The sequence below is a fragment of the Scyliorhinus canicula genome, chromosome 13 (genome assembly GCF_902713615.1).
Source record: "Scyliorhinus canicula chromosome 13, sScyCan1.1, whole genome shotgun sequence".
Lineage (NCBI taxonomy): Eukaryota > Metazoa > Chordata > Chondrichthyes > Carcharhiniformes > Scyliorhinidae > Scyliorhinus > Scyliorhinus canicula.
The window spans coordinates 129,114,111-129,128,032 of NC_052158.1; the positions used below are offsets into that span (position 1 = coordinate 129,114,111).

The window sequence follows — 13,922 nt, forward strand, 5'->3', positions numbered from 1 at the left end:
CCACTTTCGGAATTATGAATATACCAATATATTGAAAGTAGCTTTGCAATAGTTGGGAAGTAGCGCACAAATAATTCAGTAAACCAGAAATACAATGAAATCATTCAAACGTATTTAATCTACAGTTGGAGAAACTGCTTTGCAAAAAAACAGTTTCAGTACATCCATAAACTAGACTAACATCTGTCCACCTGATCCGTTTTCCAGATAAAGGGACTGAAGCACCAATGAATTGTTTGCTCTCAAAGCTCAGTTCGGCAGTGAGTCATTGCTGCACAGTGATTGTAAGGTTTATTCAGCAGTTTATAAACAATGAAATGGAAAATTGCACATAGAAAGCAAACTCAAATATCTAGTTAACCATATCAATCTCAGCCTTGTTACTAGGACTGCAATAAACTTGCTTCAACATTTCAAACAGTCGACTGAAATTCTGCATGGTTTTGGGGCAGGTTCCCACTTTTCTACCACCTCACAATTGCAATGTCAGAAGTCCTCCCACTATGTTTCCCCCTTTTTGACAGTTTCACCTTAACAGTGTTAGACAGCACATGACACCCTTCAGTCAATGAATTAATGTTTTCCAGAATATGATGGATGACCATATAATGGTTATGGGTATAGTGACAATGTAATTGTACGGGAGTTAAGCAGCTGACCATTGCTTACCGGTTTCTGGTACCTGCTGTTTGTCGAGTAAGGACTCAAACTTGGACAAAGTTATCTAATGATCAATTCATGGCTCGAGAGCAATAAATGAAACTTTTCACGGCCAAATTAGATCCAAGGTGACATATGTGGCAATGAAAAATTGAAACCATTAAGCCCCTGTAGAGAAGAGGCATTAATAGGACCCCAACTGATGACAACACATTGTGGTAACTAAAAAGACTACAATCAGTACTGATGTAGTCTCTCGTGATATACCCTTGTTGTTGAGTAAGCCTGCCATGAAAAAGGTGCAAATAAAACTGAACATGGAGAATGATAAGACATTTGTTTTTGGACAAAGTCAATTGAATCAGTAGTTTACTCAAATCAGGCTTATTGGATTAGATATCGAGGTCTGGAATAACTTTAAATCAGCAATACTTTTGGGAGGGTGTTATTCACATCCTGGTTAATTGGGCTAGGTCAACCGAGACAGAGCATTTGCAGAGCTTTGACAAAGAGTCATCGGACTCGAAACGTTAGCTCTTTTCTCTCCCTACAGAAGCTGCCAGACGTGCTGAGATTTTCCAGCATTTTCTCTTTCATTTGCAGAGCTTGATTGGTCAGTTGAATTGGTTATGCATTCAGATAAGGCCTTATGCTACCTTTGTTTTATGAATTAAGAACCGTGATGAAACACCCTAATGTTGAGGATTTCTTTAAAGATAAATTAAATATGAAGAAAATCACACCAGGAGAAATGCACACTTAAGGTGCCATCCATGAGTGACCCAAAGAGCATGAAATTAGTCATTTTTAGTGGTGCTTTACATGTTAATTTTTCTGATGAGAATTCGAGTTCAGATGGTTTCAGAAGTACAAATAGGTAGCTAAGAAAATAAAAAGGGTTGTTAAAAGTTCTTTAGCTGCTGAAACACTGACACTTGTTGAAGCAGTGGATATCGGATTCTATTTGCCGAATATTTTAGGGGCAATTCAATGCAAGGGGTATACTGAAGATAGTTTACCCACTGAACATTGCATAGATTCTTTGTAAGATAATGTACGCTTGCTAAAAAGATTGTGGATTGCCTTTATTGGATTGAAACAAATGTTGCTGAGAAATAAAATCTCCAAGTTGAAATAGGTTGATGCGAATAGAGTGATTGAAATCAGGAGATTGCAAAGAACCAGAATTGGAGGAACGGAGAGATCTCAGAAGGTTGTAGGGCTAGAGGAGATTACAAAGATGGGGAATGGGACTGCAAAGTAATTTTGCCTGGTTGCTGTCGTATTGTTCGAGCTGGCACCTGCAGCAATGTGTTTTTAGGATAAATTTCTTCCATCAAAATCCACTGAACTTTGATGGACTTGAAATCATACAACAAAAAAAAAGATTGCAAATTATTTAAAGTTCAAGATCAGATAAATCTTAGGGCAGGAATTTCTGACCTTTCACACTGGTGGGATTTTTTGGTCTGGCCACAGCAGGACCCACAGTGGGGGATGCAGCGGGCCAGCCAAAAGTCGACTGACATTTGGTAGATGTGGACGATCCAGATGGTGTGCGGAGCCATAAAATTCCAGCCGTTGTTTTTCCTTTTCTGGTGCGCCAAAAATATAAAGGCATGCGTTTTCTCCTGCTTTCAAAGGCAATCCTTGGATCAATGAAAATTGGGCAGTCAGTAATCCAGGGTTAACCATCTTTCTGTTGTTGGTGACAGTGGCAATGAGAATATTGTTGTATGCCACTAACATATGTATGGTCGACAGAAATTGTAAAGGTTAATAACTTTGGCTAATTAAATTATTTTCTGGTGATGTAGCAGGATTACTGTTAATCATATGATGATTTTTTATTTAGCTTGTAGATTAATATTGTTTGACCATAAAAAGACACCCAACAGGCCTGCATTAAGCTCTTACCTAATATAGTAAAACATTCAGGCAAATGAAACAATGGACATGATAAGGAAAAGCAATTACTCAGAGCACTCCTGTGTAGCAGGTCTCCAGCTGCAATATCAAATAACAGGAGCCAAATTAAATAATGAAAAGATACATGGAGATGAAAAGTAATCTATTTCCAGGAAACCCTCTTCATATAGATCTAGGGCGGGATTCTCCTGTACCCGGCGGAGCGGGGGGTCCTGGCGGGACGGAGTGGCGTGAAACACTCCGGAGTCGGCCTGCCCCAAAGGTGCGGCGGGCTAGGACGGCGCCGGAGTGCTTTGCGCCCCGCCGGCTGGCGTGGAAGGCCTTTGGCGCCATGCCAGCCGTGGCCGAAGGGACTCCGCCGTCCGGCGAGAGTCCACGCATATGCGGGAGCGTCAGCGACTGTTGATGTCATCCCCGCGCATGCACGGGGGGGGATTCACCTACGCGTCGGCCACCGTGGAGGCTGACACGGCTGGCGCGTAGGAAAAGAGTGCCCCCAAGGCACAGGCCCACCCGCAGATCGGTGGGCCCCGATCGCGGGCCAGGCCACCGTGGGGGCACCCCCCGGGGCCAGATCACCCCAGGACCCCGGAGCCCGCCCACGCTGCCAGGTCCTGCCGGTAAGGGACCTAGTCTAATCTACACCGGCGGGACTGGCAAAAAACAGGCGGGACTTCGGCCCTTCGCGGGCCGGAGAATTCGGGCAGCCCTGGGGCACATTGAGTCGCGGCAGTGCCCGACATTCTCCGAGGCGGGCAGCGTGATTCACACCGGGCCGATCTTTGGGGAGAATTAGGAGGACGGCGGGGGCGTGATTCACACTGACTCCCAGTGATTTCCGACCCGGCAGGGGGTCAGAGAATCCCACCCCTAATGTTTTAATACCATGTAACTTCAAAACAATAGGACTGAGGCATGAATTTTGAACTTGCTAGCTGGGCATAAAACTGCCTGATTGAGTGGAAATAAAAATTGGACAGTTTCTATGGTTTCTATTACAGGAGACTGTTCTGCACCATCAGTTTAATAGCCAGGTGGCAAGTTGACAATTTCTTCCAGAGTGCAAGTATAATGCAAAAGTCTTAAGGAGGCCAGTAAACAAAGAATTTTTGATTTGAAAGCTGCTATCGTGGTAATTTAGCAGGAGAATTGCACTTAAAATCTGATCTAATCATTGCCAACAACAATACGCTTCAACATTGAATAAAGCAGATTTGAGACATTTGTTGATAGAAAACCAGCTCCCATATGAATAGGATGGAATAAAATTAATTTTTTTCTTTTTTTTTTTATTATTTTTTTTAAAATTTAGATTACCCAATTATTTTTTCCAATTAAGGGGCAATTTAGCGTGGCCAATCCACCTACTCTGCACATTTTTGGGTTGTGGGGGCGAAACCCACGCAGACACGGGGAGAATGTACAAACTCCACACAGACAGTGACCCAGAGCCGGGATCGAACCTGGGACCTCAGCGCCGTGAGGCGGTTGTGCTAACCACTAGGCCACCGTGCTGCCCTCGGAATAAAATTAATGATGGGCTCTGTTTATTAGCTTCAATCTTTTTCCTCAAACAGAGATTTGCGCTGGTGAAAAGCACTGGATACTGGATTGGTTTATTGTCACGATTACCGAGGTACAGTGAAAAGTATTTTTCTACGAGCAGCTCAACAGATCATGATGAGAAAATAAAAAGAAAATCCATAATAGGGCAACACAAGGTACACAATGTAACTACATAAACACCGGCATCAGGTGAAGCATACAGGGTGTAGTGTTAATCAGGTCAGTCCATAAGAGGGTTGTATATCAGTCTGGTAACAGTGAGGAAGAAGTTGTTTTTGAGTCTGTTCGTGAGTGTTCTCAGACATCTGTATCTCCTGCCTGATGGAAGAAATTGGAAGAGTGAGTAAGCCGGGTGGGAGGGGCCTTTGATTATGCTGCCCGCTTTCCCCAGGCAGCGGGAGGTGTAGATGGAGTCAATGGATGGGAGGCAGGTTTGTGTGATGGACTGGGCTGTGTTGAAATGAAAAATCGCTTATTGTCACAAGTAGACTTCAAATTAAGTTGCTGTGAAAAGCCCCTAGTCGCCACATTCCGGCGTCTGGTCAGGGAGGCTGGTACAGGAATCACGACTCTCTGAAGTTTCTTGCGGTCTTGGCTGAGACATTCTGCAAATTTCCGATTAGAAATGGTGCAGAAATGAGTATACGTGGTTCCAATATAGTCACCATTAGGAGCATGTTACAGAGCACTCAGGCAGAATATGAAGTATAGAAATAAATTAATATTTACTCTTCGAAGAGATACAAAGGGATGGTGAAAACGGGAAAGATATTTTAATTAGGGTACAAATATAGAATAGAATACTTGGGTATTCGCTAAGTAGAAAGTCATGTTCAAACTATATAGTTTCTGGTCAAAGTACTGTGCCCAGTTCTGGTGAACAACACTCAAAAGGAGACATTAGGATCTGAAGACAATTAAGTGACAGACAGCTATTATCCCTAGCATAAAAGGAGATCAATGAGGAGACAATAGAGAAAAGTGGGCTTTTCAGACTTAAAAGGTTAACTTCCTAATCTGTGTCAAATAATGAGAAGTATAGAAAATAGATCTTCAAAGTAAAGAGTTAGTGCAGAACCAGTATCACAGATTTGAAATAACAAAATACACAAAATGTGATATGCACATGAAATGGACAGTGCAGATGCAAATAACATTGACACCACATATGCACCAGACAATGATCATCTCCAACAAGAGAGAATCTAACCATCTCCCGTGGACATTCAGTGGCATTACCATTGCCTAAGTCCCGACCATCAACAACCTGGGGTTCAGTTATTGACCAAAGCTTAACTGGTTCAGCCATAAAAATACTGTGGTTACAACAGTAGATCAGCTGAAAATTCTGCAGTGAGTAACTCATCTGTTCACAGTCTACAAGGCACAAGTCAAGAGTGTGATGGAATACGGAATGCTCTCCACCTTCCTGGATGAGTGCACCTCGAATAACACTCAAGAAACTCAATATCATCCAGGACAAGCAGTCCACTTGATCAGCACCCCATTACCATCATAAATATCACTCCCTCCACCAGTGGCGCACAGTGATAGCAGGGTGTTTCAAAGTGCCGGTCTCAATATGATTGGTCACAACGCTCCCCATGGCGGCAAAAGCGCCCAATGGCCGCGATCGACTTTTAAATTGAGAATGCCGGCCGCGACTGGCTTTTAAATGGAACAATGTAGTTTTCCAGTCAGAAGTGGCGGCAGAGAGCAGGTCATTGGCCCTGTACATCCATACTTCTGCCTCAAAATTACAGAGGGAACATTGCGCCATTTTCTAGCTGCAAACAAGCAAGGCAAGGAATTTTGAAGAACTGAAGATGGATTGTTTTGTTACAAAGGAAGAGGGCCAAAGACACAAACAGGCAGTGTACCTCCTGGCCAGGAACTCACAACTGAATCTGTTGGAGTCAGCTGCCCTGGAGAGTCCAGGGCAGGTCAGAGGAGTGCCAGTGTTAGCTCTGTACAGAGCTCCAAGCCCTCTGGTGAACAACCATCAAAGAAAAAACTGAAATTGGGAACAAAGCAGTATAAAGGCGATTTATTGAGGTACGGCTTTGTTAATTGTGACAATGATAATCAGGATGCAAAGCCCATATATGTTATGTGCAGGAGGTACTGTCAAATGAGAGTTTAAAACCCTCAAAACTTGGACATTTAGCATGGTAAGTTTGCGGACAAATCTCCCGATTTCTTTCAAAGGATGCAGCAAGAATTTAAATCATCAGCTGAAGTCCTCAGCAGAAATGTAACATTGAATGCAAAAGGAGATTGTGAAGACCAAGCAGGCTCATCTGTTGCATTAAAGAAATGGTGTGTCGCGATGATCGGCCGGCATGTGTTGTGATGGTTGGCAAAAGTGGATCCTGGGAAAAATGTTTGAAAACCACTGCTGTTCAACTGTGACAATTCCAGAACTTTAACAACTTCCTCTTCTGCTCTCTGCTACTCAATAGCTGAATACTGCACTTCTAGAAGAACTCTATGCACTGCATACTGTTAGATGTCCAGCTGAATGAGACCATGAGGAACATCTCAGGAGTAATCCGGTCAACAAACACAAGTTGGCTACCTGTTCTCTGAAATATTGCATCATCACCAATCCGTTGTGTAGCTAGTATAGCATGATTGCTAGAAAGAGTGCATAAAAATCCGATCTGCCATTGGGAGTAGAGGTCACCCACCAGGCAAACGCTTCATCTCAAGGCAGCCAATCTGGCCCAACTTGCCAGAGCTTGGCTGTTCTGCTGTGGACCTGTGGAAGGACCTATGGCATAACCCATCCCAGAATCAGTGACTGATTGATGATTCCACATTGGAAATCCCAGGCTTTGACCTACCGTTAAACTAACAGGTGTCACATTGTAATCGGACCCTGCCTCAACAACCTCTCCCATTGGAGGCACCATGACTCACCCTGTGCAGCTGTGGCAAAAAACAAACCATGGTGCTTATAATCGACAAGTGTTCCGACCTGTGCTTCAGTGGTGGCATCACTGCCCGACAGCAGGCTGATGAGAATGCTGCCAACTGGCAGAAAAATTTCAAAAGTGACATCTAGCTGATAATTAGTGCATACAATAGTAGTACTGCAACAATTCTCAAGGCTCCTTTGATAGTACCTTCTGAGCCTTGAACATGTACCACCTAGAAGAACAAGGGCAGCAGGTGCAGGAGTTGAATTACTCGCTGCAGTATGTACAGCGTTTTGTAGTCATAGTACTTATATGGCTGATCCAGTTAAACTTCTGGTCAACAGCTCGTCCCACTGGATGCTGATGAGGAATTCAGCAATGGTAATTTTAAAAATATATATTTTTATTCAAGCAAAATTTTCATTATAACAAAAAAAATACAACAAATCCCCTGTATTATACTGAAAGTACACCCACCCAATCCCCCTCTCCCCATTCCGCACAGAAAACAGATGCTTCATGAAAAATTAAAATAAAAACCCTGTCCCCCGCTAACAGCCGCGGCAATCAGTTCCCTGAAAAAGGAGATGAAGACTGCCACCAGCCAGAATCTAAGCCAGATGGCACAAACCTATGGTTCCTGCAAATCGGAGCCAGCAATGACATGGAACCCAGTTTAAACTGTTTCCAAATCCTCAAAGTGTCTATCACCGCCAGACTTGAAGAAAATCTAACAGGAGAAAATGGGAGTAGTGCAGTAAATAAGGCCCTCAGACCCAACCCTATACATGAAACCTCTTCCATCCATCCCCATAGCATTTGGATCCTTGAACCACTCCTGCACTTTATGAATATGTGCCACCCGGTAATAACATCACAGATTAGGTAGTGCCACACTCATGCCTGCCAATTCCAAAAATGTCCTACGAACCTGAGGAGTCTTACCAGCCCAAACAAGCAGATATCAATTGAGTAAACCTGCAAAAGAAATCGTTGGGAAGAACTCAAAGAACTCTTTATTTAGCTGGTGGTCTATTGAAACCACAGTGAACTGAGTATTTGAGAATTTACATTGAACACAATTTTAACATATTACAGTCATTTCAATTCAGAAACTATAGATCTAAATTTTGACATACCTGCAACACAGCACAGATGCAGAGTTTTGGGATGGTCCGCAACAATCCAAACTCAGAGATTAGAAGGAACAGTAGTCCTGGAGCGAAGAGCAAAATGTTCATCTTTACCGAAACAGCTAAACTACCAAGGGAACAAACAGGATAACATTTACATTTTTTAGTGTAACAGAATGTTAATTGAAGGTTGCTTTGTAAAATAAAAGTGCAGATGGACAATAATTTTTACCTTCACCACAGGGGTGGAGTGGATTGATTGCTTGTTATATAGCCCACTTGACTGTCACTAGTTTATTTATTGACAAAGTGGTGAGAGAGAATTGTGTTTATTTTTAATTTTTTGTCTTATATATGCTCTGTAAGGTTTATTCAAATAATACAACAAAAATTTAGAAACAGACCTATTTCGATTTTGACATGGAAAGAGAACATGAAATCATTGTGACAATTCAAAATCACCCTATGTCAGCAGACATTATGATCTGATGTAGTGCAGCCAAATAGTCACGCTAAGCCACAAAGGATGCTTCCTGTTGCATCAATGTTTTTTATGTATTTATTTTCAGCAGTATTTCTTCTGATCTCTGTGGAACTACTCAGTTTCAACATTGTTTGAGGAGCTATGTTTTACATGTAACATTAACCCAAGGAAGCCAATTTCCTGTATTTCAAGCAGAAATGCCCAACATGTCAGGTAGCATCTAAGGAGAGAGAAGCATATCAACATTTCAGATTTGTGACTTTTCGTTAGAATAGTCAGCAATCCTAGCAGATGGTCATAAAAGTTCCTATGGCATTTGCAAAAGGAGAAATCTCTTGCTGCCCTGGCCAAGACTGATCCCTCAATCAACACCAGCAAAACAGGTTAACTAGTCATTCGTATTGTGACGCCATCCAAAATTAATTGATCAAAGATATCTAGCTTAATTGATTGGGACAGACATTGAGAACTAATGCTTCCTACTTTGGTGCATAATAGACTTCAAAGGGGTACAACTGGGGTCTTTAAAATAAAAAGGGATGAAATTCAGTCCAATTGGTAGGTTATACAACTAGATGGAGAGGGGAGGATTAGGGGAATCATTCCAAGTTCCAAAATTATTGATTTAAATTAAACAGGAAGAACCTCTTTGCAGAAAGTTGTTGGTAGCTGGAACAGATTACAGTGTGTGCGTGTGGGTTCACTGCAAGAATCTGCAGGAATTCCTGTGAGTGGAAGACATAAGTAGATAGGTAGGTTAACAAAAATTGTTAGTCATCAATGCCTCTGGAATTTCCTAGGTTTTATTTAAATTGGCCTCAAGATTTTTCACTTAATGTGCCTCACACAGGAGATTGCATGACTGCAAGGGGTGAAGGGAGGCATATATTTAGGTTGCACATTGTCAGGATGTGAAAGGCTTGATCGATAATCCAGTCTTTTTTTAGATGTCGTTTTGCCTTTTCCACAATGAAATAATATCACCAACAATATTCTTGCTTATTACAGTACTTGCCTAAAGAAACAGCAGCCCAGTGACCAACGATTACTCAAAAAGAGATTCACAGCCATGTAGAGGATCATCATGGCAATAGGGTCATTGAAAAGTCGAAGGATGAAGATAGAGTGGATCCGATAGGAGGCACAGCACATGAAGAAAAACACAAATGGCGGAACCTGAAAAAATAATGTTGGAAAGTGTGTGGATTTGAGCTTTAATGTTTGAAGGACAAACATTGTACACGGCAAATGACATTGTGTGGAATTCCATTATTAGACATCCTGTGTCATTTGTGACTTTGATAGCTGTTTCAGTACTGTGATGGGATGGAGACCTGATTGCAGGGATTTAAACATCGAGTTCTGGGAAAAAATGGGATGGGATTTCAGAGGCAGCAAAATGTTCAAGGACTTGTGAAGAAAGTATGGTCAGTGTTGCGATGGTAATTTAAGGATAGAGAGTCAAGAGTTACTTTTTGCACAGAGTGGTGATGACAGCAGATTTAGAGGAGGAGGACCACACCTGGGGCGCATTTCTCCGCTCCCCACGCGTCCTGGGAGAATCGCGGGAGGGCCCCCCCGACATTTTTTACGCCCCCCTGGCGCCGCCCACGTTTCTCCCCCCCACCCACCCCCCTCGCTCGGAAAAATCGCCGCTCGCCGTTTTTCACGGCTGAGCGGCCGGCCCTTCACGCCTGTTTCATGACGGCGGCAAACACACCTGGTCGCTGCATTCGTGAAACGGGCGCCAGGTGCCCGTTTGGGGCATCTAGGGGCCCGATTGGGACAGGAGCACCACGACTGTGCTCGGGAGGGGACAGGCCCGCGATCGGTGCCCACCCATCGGCGGGCCAGCGTCCAAAACGGACGCACTCTTTCCCCTCCGCCGCCCAGCAAGATCAAGCCGCCACATCTTGCCGGGCGGCTGAGGAGAAAGACGGCCATCGCGCATGCGCAGGTTCGTGCCGTATGTGCAATGAAGTCATCCGCGCATGCGCGGGTTGGAACCGGCAACCCGCGCATGCGCGGATTACTTCACATTCACGGCGTGATGGGGTCGCTACCGAGAAAGACGGAGGCCCGCTCCTAGCCCCCCGGGTGGGGGTGAATTAGGTGCAGGGAGCGGGCTCCGAGGCCGTCGTGAACCTCGGCCGAGTTCACGACGGCCTTCACGAATTCGGCCCCCTGCGGAGAATTCCGCCCCTGAAGAGAGAACTATTTACAATACTGGCTAGCATGCAGATTAGGAGGGAATGTTGGATGATTAAGCAGTTTAGGATTGAGGGGGACAGGGGATGGCTCCTTGAACAAGATGAGCTTGGAGATGACATGAGGGGAGATAGGAGGGAAGCTAGAGATAGATGCAAGTTCAGGGCTCGGACAGGGGGAAAGTAAGTGATGCAGCAAAGGCAGCTGAAGTAAGTTTAGCCAGATGGGCTAGTGGAAGTACGTGATGCAGCAAAGGCAGCTGATCAGATTGCCTCAACTTTAGTGACAAAGAACTCCATGAGCTTTTCGCACTTATTTATTGGAGGTGAGGGCAAGTGGGAGATGAGTTGAAGAAGACGGTTTATGGTAGAGACAGCAGGATTCAATAATGTTTTAAGTGGTACAATCAGATCTGATGGTGAATAACCAAGCCAGTTGTCTGCAATATCCTTTCAATGATGCATCCCAGAGTGAACGACCAGGATAAGAGAGAGTAATGGTTTTATTGGGGAGTAGGAAATCAAAGGTGGAGGTGAGGGTATGGTTGAGTAAATCAGGAGCTGTAGAAATGTCATGGCAAATGGAGCGCTGAAGGTTGGATAGTTGGAACTCAGAAAATGTAGTGAGTTCTCAACCTCAGGAGTTGACATGAAGTTCATGTACTTTTCAAAAAGAAAGGAAAGGGGAAGAGAAGAAAGCTGGAATCAAAGAACAAGTCCCTGGCCACTCTTGTAACATTATTTATGGCTGTTTGACACTTCAATGAAAATGGCTTGAGAAGGATGCTTTCTCAGATATGAAAGCTTTCAGCATCTAGAACACTTGCATTGAGATAATAGCCAAATAAAATAGGGATTAGAAGATTACCCTTGAGATTAGAGCTGGCAAATAGGTTTGGCCATTGCTCTGATCTTTACTGCATTCTTTGCCATTAACATTGAAAAGTAAATGCATTTTTATTCCAAGGTTGTTAGAGGCATACAATCTTATAGGGTGTGATTTACCGGAATCAGAAAGGAATGCGGCCGGTTGGCACCCAGATTTGCACATTTATGCGAGTTTAAAGACTCACTTAGCTATCCCTTTGCCAAACTGAACTGGCTCCCGGGATCTACCGGCCTCACCGAGGAAACTCCAGCGGGTGCCATTCAGCACTGGTCCTCAGAAACGGGAACCAGGCGGAATGGCACGGGGGGGGGGGGGGGGGGGGGGCAAACCTGTCACCCTGACAGTGCCACCTGGGCAGCAGCCTAAATGGTACTGCCAGGCTGACAGGGGCACTGCCAAGATTCCAAGGTGGCATTTTGCCAGCGCTGGGGATCAGGCCCGGGGGTGCCCTGCCTGTGAGGTGCAGGGGGTCTGGAGGGTCTCCGTCGACAGGGGCAAGTTGGGGCTTTGGGGGGGGCGGTGTCCAGGGGTCACGTCGAGGGGAGTCGAGAGATTTGGGCGCTACCGATATCTTCCTAAACTGAGGAGCTCCTCAGTGCTGGAAACGCGGCTAAGTCAGCCTCAGTGGGCGTTCCCCGTTGACATCCGAAAAGTACTGTTAGATAGTGGGGCTGTTCGCGGTGCTTACCCCTCTGATGCATCCCAGAACGGACTTAGTTGTTTTTGGTTAGATTATGCTGTAATGTTTAATGTTTTTAAAATGTATACTTTTGTAATATGGATGTGTAAGAAGTCAAATATTTGTATAAAAATCATTATCTATTTCCATTCTACACAGTTACAGAATGCTATTCACCTTTTTTGTTTGATGGTAAATCCTGAATACCAGCAGCAGGGTGATGAGGTAGAAGATGGCAAACATGTACTGTCCGAGGTGGATGTTCGCTCCATGATCTGTGATGTAATACAGCACCATGAAGATATAAACAAACCCAGCGGGATAACTGTTCAGAGAGAGGATAGCACAGTGTATTAGTGTCCTAGATTAATTTTAGTAATTGCATCATTACCTGCACGTTGCTCTATATTCATTTATACACATTTGATATCCATATGCATCTTCAGCTATACTATACAGCAAACACAATGCATTCAAATACATCTCTAACAATTTGATGAAAATGCTCCCCTTCCTATTACAAACAGTTAGCTGATTTTAACTATGGTGAAAACATGTTACCAAAATGGGCCTCATCATTCTTCACTACCCTATTGTCCCTGCGGTAAACCACACATATAGAATATGGGCAATTTCAGCTCCAATGATAGCTGAAGTTTGTTTTTCCAGCCGACACTGACACAGGATCACACATAAAGAAATGGTTGTTGTAGGAGGTAAATAGGTGATTGGTGCTTATGGGATCTTCCCTTAGCCCGAGTTACTCTCCTTGGGATAAGAAGAGCAATTGTCTCACAAATATACTCTGACAATTGCCAGGCGCATACAAAGACTCAAAAGCGATACTGGAATAGCACCAGGAAAATCAACAGATTTTCATCCCTAATAAGAAAAACTTGCATTCATATAACAAAATACAAGGCTTCTGTTTTGAAATTTCAATGAAACAAAGGACAGAAATCTGAATGTAATCTCCCAATTGTTGATAGTGCGATCCGATATATTTACTAAATTTCTCTATCCATTTGTACACTAAAATAAAAACTAATAATATAGACAATTCCAAAAATTTGTGGGTGCAAGCAGTTTTAGTTGGCTGATCAGACAAGTGGCTGTAATGTAGGAACCCTGTGCCCTGTACTTACACAAGAGGTCCGGTGTCTCCTTTCAACTGGGTGTAATCATATGTTCCATTAATCACACCTTCCACCTCACTCATATAGGCTCTCCAGTCTATTTCTGTGTCTAAAAGTACAGAAAACATTTAGACTCAAATTATTTTTCATGTTTTCACAAAAGCAATATGCTGAGGATTATGGGAATCTGAAATAAAAACAGAAAATGCTGGAAATGTTCAGCAGAGTTAATATTGCAGATCAACTACCTTTTATTAGAACGGGACGATTTCAAAGTAGCAACCAGGCTCTTTTCCCATAGAGAAAGAAAGATGCCCA

General features: G+C 43.6%; 1 protein-coding gene across 2 annotated transcripts in view; it reads right to left on the reverse strand.

The window, feature by feature from the left end:
* Positions 1-13,922, reverse strand: part of alg3 (ALG3 alpha-1,3- mannosyltransferase) — a 38,522-nt gene that overhangs the window by 14,577 nt on the left and 10,023 nt on the right. For both annotated transcript variants that reach the window (XM_038816907.1, XM_038816906.1), the window contains exons 2-5: positions 13,614-13,713; positions 12,646-12,793; positions 9,709-9,869; positions 8,216-8,336 (exon numbers count right to left, since the gene is read on the reverse strand). In XM_038816907.1, coding sequence (XP_038672835.1) covers positions 8,216-8,336; positions 9,709-9,869; positions 12,646-12,793; positions 13,614-13,687 — 504 coding nt within the window. In that variant the 5' untranslated portion in view covers positions 13,688-13,713. The remainder of the gene's footprint in view (positions 1-8,215; positions 8,337-9,708; positions 9,870-12,645; positions 12,794-13,613; positions 13,714-13,922) is intronic.